This window comes from Glycine soja, chromosome 7 (genome assembly GCF_004193775.1).
Source record: "Glycine soja cultivar W05 chromosome 7, ASM419377v2, whole genome shotgun sequence".
Classification (NCBI taxonomy): Eukaryota; Viridiplantae; Streptophyta; class Magnoliopsida; order Fabales; family Fabaceae; genus Glycine; species Glycine soja.
Window position 1 is genome coordinate 37776186 of NC_041008.1, and position 6060 is coordinate 37782245.

A 6060-nucleotide genomic window follows, 5' to 3' on the forward strand; every position below is an offset into this window, starting at 1 on the left:
AAGTGTGTTAAATTGACTCCATGACGAAATTAATTAAATGTCACCAATAAAGAGGAAAATGAAAATAAATCATTTTTAGCTATTTTTAATAAATTTATTTTTCATTTAGAATTTATATGAGGGAATACTCAATATTTTAAGAACTTTTCTTAAAGATAATGTAAAAAAGAGTTACTGCTCTAAAAAAATTGATTAGGTGCAAAAAAATATGTATTTTAATACAGGGTTTCGACCCTATACAAATCATGACATGGCTGGACTGCAGATCAAATCTTCACAACACGAATATCATTAATTATACCCACATCCCTTCATACATAAGGAACACATTTTCAAAGACACGTAAATCCAATACAAATTAAAAGAAAACAACTCGATCTCTAGCTTGGTATATATTATGCTCATGAGTTTGGCAATATAATATATTGCTTATAAAAAAATACAAAAAGTAAACAAAACCAATTATCAAAGAAATAAATTTACAGCCATGTATATATATTACTTTATTTTTTTAAGAAAAAGAAGAATTAGAATATGATTCAAAATTCTCTCTCTCATTCGTCCAATCATCCCGTTGTAATGTCAACCGGATTCCGGTAATCTCCACTGTCCGTACCCTTCTAACAGTTTCATGTATAAAACCCTTTGGTTTTGCAAATAAACCTATATTTTTGTGTGATACCATTTTTTTCTATAAAGCACGTACCTGAAGAAGCTAGCAACAAAGCTCAAAGATATACACAAAAATAAATCACCAATATTTTAGAAGAATAAATAAAAGGGTTGTCTCATGGCTGAGGAGTTTCAAGCTAGGATTTGTGGTGAAAACTGGTGGAGTAGTACCACTATTGATTCAACAAGAAGTACTGTGTTGTTCCCTCTAAGTTCATCATCATCATCATCATCTATATCTTCTTCTCCTTGTTCCGTGGCAGCTAATAATTATGATGCAGGAAACTATAGCACTAGGGGAACTAGTGACATGGATTTGAAGGCAACAAAGTGTTGTGCTGAAGAGACTAATAACAGTTTGGTTTCTGACACTACTTACCTGGGTTTTGTTGATGCACACAAGCCACATAAGAGTGAATCAGCAGCTAGTGGAAGTGGTGGCATGTTGACCGATTCCACCTTGCAGATGATGGGTTTTGGCCTCACATCATCATCAGAGAATTGGAATCAGCCTCTATTATTGTAAGGCATCACAAATATATATATATACTTTACTATGTGTTTGTTGCTAACATTTTCTTGTGAGAGACATTTCAATTTCAATTTAAATTAAATTACATGTGATATTATGTGTGAGTGGAAGGGTTATAGCATATGGTCCAGCAATTCCACTAGGGTTGAAAGGTTTTTTTTTTCTTAACTTTTTCTCATTGATTTCATTTGAAAAAGGCCAGGGGAACTGGATCTTATTATGAAAGCATGTATGGCGTATACTATAGCTCTTTAACTGTTTCTTTGCCTATTGGATTCTCCAATCCATGACCATATATTTTGTCTCTTTTTTTTTATCCTATAGTCGATGTAATGGAAGGGCAGAGAGCAATTTCCACTCCTTGATTCAGGAAGAAACGGGAATAGATTCTTCTAATTCACAAATCCATAGGGATTGGATCCCAAAGAGCTTCTCCTCTGACGGTGGCAAACAACAAATTGATGATAATAATTTCAAGCCATTATTATTGAACCAACAAGAATTTTCATTAGATGACCATAGTCTAAGTTCTTTAACCACCGCTGGGTTATCATCAAACCGTGGATTCCCCAATGGATCAGCCTCATCATATGGTAACCCTTCAACGTTGCAAAGTTTATATGACCCTAATTATAATCCTCATCCACAACACTCACTTTTCACCAACCGTCCGATGTCCTATTCATCAAAAGCATGTTATGGGACACCATGCACTGAACTGCCAACATGGTCTAAAGCTTCCACTTTTTTTAAGCCCACAACCACAACAATTGCAAAGCAGCAACACCCTAATATTGGACTTCACTTTTCAAACAACACTCCTTTCTGGAATGCTTCCGCCGAGGCACTTCACGACATAAGAGTAGGTACCTTTGCTTCAACACAATCACAATATCAAAGGCCAACCTTTGATGATGAAGAGAAACCCAATTTCCCAATTACTCTATTAAACAGGGTACGTGTTTAATTATTTGGGTTTAATTATTTCAAGTTATATATATATATATATATATATATATATATATATTCATGTCTACGTAGGGTTTTTTTCTTATTTTCTTTATCAAAAATGTTAATTTATTATAATGTTAATTTTATTAATAGAGATTGATGATGGAATATCCTCCTCCATTCTGTCTTAATTATTCAACTCATTTTATATCTCCCTTATGATTTTTTTTTCTTTTTTATCAACAAATATTAGTTTTGTTATTAGTTTTTTTTTTCTTTTTTCCTATGGAGGACTAATTGATAGTATATAATGTGAAGCTCAATAGTGAAGAAATTCTAGAGTCGGCATCAATGGCTAAGAAAAATGTTTGTGAACCAGCATTAAAGAGGCCAAGAATTGAAACTCCATCTCCATTACCAACTTTCAAGGTATTGTACTGGTATACGTGCATTTTTTATTTTTTTTTACTTTCATTTCAACCTTTTTCAGTATGCAACAATATTGTTCAACCTTTATAATAATTACACTTTAGATTTTAATCAACTTGACATGTATGGACAGGTTCGGAAAGAGAAGCTAGGGGACCGGGTCACTGCTCTTCAGCAATTGGTTTCACCTTTCGGAAAGGTGAAATTTTTCGCATGTGTCTCTTTCACTTTTCTTTTTTATTTACACAGCAACTTAGACTATTATAGAATTGAAACCTTTACTTTCTTAGACAAGGTAAAAAAGTAAAAACTCACTGAGATTTCTTTTTTATTCTTGTTGATCTTAACAGACCGACACAGCATCCGTTCTTCACGAAGCCATCGAGTACATTAAGTTCCTTCATGATCAAGTCAATGTATGTTTCCATTGATCCAACATTGTTTTGAATAAAACCCTAATTATTGATATCGTACCGTATATAAATCTTAAAAAAGAAAGAGTTTTAATTATTATAAGGATTTCTTATGTTGTGTTTAAAATTTTATCTTGACATCTTGAATTATTACAGGTTTTGAGTACTTCATATATGAAAAATGGAGCTCCCACTCAACAGCAGCAGGTACTCCAAAATGCTTATATCTAGCTATAGTATTCTTTACATAAGGAATTAATTAACAAAAGAAATCATATATTAATAGTAAAAAAATATTAATCATTAGTATTGCTTTCATTGATATAATTTTTCTTTAATAATAATTAAATTATTAGTCTAGGCTATCAAACTAGAGTAAGAATATGATGCATAGAATATTATATATATGATTTTAATTGTTATTTATTATCAGTGTAGTTAAATTATAAATCAATTAGAAATGACCTTTAGAATGAATTTATTATTATAAAAATTAATGAAACTATCATATATGATTATGATTGAATGGCGGCACAATTTTTTGTTTGTCATATATTATTGATGTGAAATATATATTAGTTTTGTTATGATTAATCTTCGTTAAAAAAATCTAACTAGTTAATTTTAATGAGATTTTTCTTTTTGCCTTACTTTTTTCTATCCAAATGGCTCTAGCATATTTGATATAACTGAGATTGGATGACACATTTCATATAAGGTGCTACTTTAAATTTATAACGCCTAGTTTATTTTTTATCAGGTAAAAGGATACTAGCATAGATAATACTAGTGAGTAATGACTAATATTTTCTTTATTTTTAGTACATAGATTATAAATTTCTTTTTGTGGTGATTTCTATTAAGGTTGAATAGTTCTGAAATATTTATACAACTTTGTTCAAAGGGCTGTGATGATCTGAAAGACTCAGAAGGACCACAACAAGATTTAAAAAGCAAAGGGCTGTGTCTGGTACCGATTTCAAGCACATTTCCAGTGGCAACAGGAGCCACTAGTGCTGATCAATTGTGGACGCCTACATTCAGAGGCGCACTCTTAAGGTAGAGAAGGGCTAATAAAGCCAAAGAGACTCAACCAGTGGAGAAAAATTGATGACGTATTATTAACTATTGCATGTGTAAAAGGATGGTGAAGCAAATGTGAAGCCACAGTTTGATGATGAGAAAAAAGCTGAAGAAAACAAAGGATGAAAAAGAAGGAAAAGTGAGAAAAGAAACAAACGAAGTGACCCTTCAAAGATGGACAGAGAAATGCTGGGCCAGCCACGAAGCAGAATGATATGCGCTTGCAAATGATTAGTGACCACTGGAAGAGAAAAATATACAACTTATCTATAGTTTATTAACATGGGTGCTACAAGATTAATATATATAACCCCAAAATGCTAGTTATTTTGTGGTTGGTGAGAGTAGGAAAACGAATACTGAACTCACCGACATTTGACATTAGATTATAGATGATTTGATGCTGGTTCTGGTAGAGAATATTTGGCTGAATTAATTAGCTGATATGGGGCTAATTTTAATGTCTTTTAATTTGTTCCTGACAATGAATTTGTTAATTATGATAGTAGTATATTTTAATATTATATGTCACTGTATGCCTGGCATCAATTTGTTTAATTTATGGAAAAAAAATAAAAGAGGATTATAAGTTGTACTATATATTTTTTTATTTGATGTAATTTGTACTTTCATTTTACTTCTTTTTCCTACTTTGCTTGGTATTAGGATAACTATTAGGGTCGGTTTAGTGGTAGAAGTTTCAATAACATGTATATACCCAGAAAATAGTATGCCTTAGCATCCTTAATGCTTATTTGTAATTATTTTAACAAATGTAATTAATCCGTCATAGTCTTAAATATAATTTATAGTGTCTCAAAATTACAAGCATATACGTTTCATAACAAATGTTTAACATAAAAATAATATAAGGGTACATGTTTGTTTTTGTTTTTAAAAGTGTAAAGCAATTTAATTACATTGTCTTACTGTTGAGTTTTCGTGAATTATTTTATCCTTAAGATGTAAATTTCAAAAACTAAATGATATTAAGGTTTAAAGTTCAAGGACTTAGTTAACATTAAATAAGTTATACAGCAGAAGATGATAATTGTCATATTTTTTATATATTCAGAAATTAAATTAATTTTTTTACTTTCAAAAATTAAACCGTCATCGCTTTATATTTTTAGAGACAAAAACAGCCATTTACCTGTAACAATATTATAAAATGGCTTTTTTCTCTTTAGGATATTAATTGGAAGCTAGACAAATCACTCTCAAAGCTAGACTACTCAAGATCAAGTGACTATCAGCCACAAAGTTGTCAACTTTAAAATTGTCAAACTTTCATTTCGGATTTATGATAAAACCATCTCAATTTTTTTTTTCAAAAATAAAAAGGAAACAAAAGTTAGTTAGTGGATGAAATTTTTTACCTACTACGTATCGAGTAGATTAAAAAAATTGCCAATTTATAATTAAATTAATCTAATTCAATTTTATCTCAACTGTATTGAACTGTAATTGTTCAATGCAATTGGACCAATCTGGCCCTTCTTGATAACCTTACCTTTAACCTTTTAGATTTTTTCAATAATAGCAAAGTTTGTTTGATTTTTCGTAAGAACAAAGGGTAAGATTTAAACTAACTGGTGAAAAATTATTTTAATACAAATAAAAATATAAATATATAATCACAATTTTAATTATAAAAATCTCAAATTTCTACAAAAAAAATCTCAAAAAGTGATATAATTATATTTTAATTTAATGATTATTCACAAATATCTTGTTATAATTAATACGTTAACTGAAGAAATTTAAATATTCATTGAAAATTAAGAACATTGAGAATCTCATTTAATTAATTGAATAATTAATTAGTAAAAATAAATATTATCTGATTTGATTTAATAAGAGATATCAAGACATGTGTCATAATACGAGAACCATAAGAATAAAACTATGATGTAATTTCACGAGAATAAAATCTAAGACTTAAATTTAATATATACGAGCAGATATGTCTTTATGTTT

The 6060-nt window shown here is 29.9% G+C and overlaps 1 protein-coding gene across 2 annotated transcripts; it reads left to right on the forward strand.

Annotated features, from left to right (window-relative positions):
• Nucleotides 1-485: 485 nt before the first annotated feature.
• LOC114419466 (transcription factor bHLH112-like) lies at nt 486-4545 on the forward strand. Of its 2 annotated transcripts, XM_028385139.1 has the most exons (8): nt 486-863; nt 954-1194; nt 1529-2159; nt 2474-2584; nt 2718-2783; nt 2935-3000; nt 3154-3204; nt 3902-4545. In XM_028385139.1, exons 1-8 carry the CDS (start codon nt 791-793, stop codon nt 4058-4060), a joined length of 1398 nt encoding a protein of 465 aa, XP_028240940.1. In that variant the 5' UTR covers nt 486-790; the 3' UTR covers nt 4061-4545. The 2 variants fall into 2 exon arrangements, with proteins under 2 accessions (XP_028240940.1, XP_028240939.1); XM_028385138.1 differs by having other exon boundaries at nt 487-1194.
• The last annotated feature ends 1515 nt before the right edge of the window (nt 4546-6060 follow it).

What these genes read in the sequence shown, in the direction of transcription:
- LOC114419466 (XM_028385138.1), top strand. Translation starts at nt 791, where the DNA reads ATGGCTGAGGAGTTTCAAGCTAGGATTTGTGGTGAAAACTGGTGGAGT. An exon ending in CAATTACTCTATTAAACAGG is followed by an intron (nt 2,160 to 2,473) that starts GTACGTGTTTAA and finishes TATAATGTGAAG; the next exon opens with CTCAATAGTGAAGAAATTCT. An exon ending in CTCCCACTCAACAGCAGCAG is followed by an intron (nt 3,205 to 3,901) that starts GTACTCCAAAAT and finishes CTTTGTTCAAAG; the next exon opens with GGCTGTGATGATCTGAAAGA.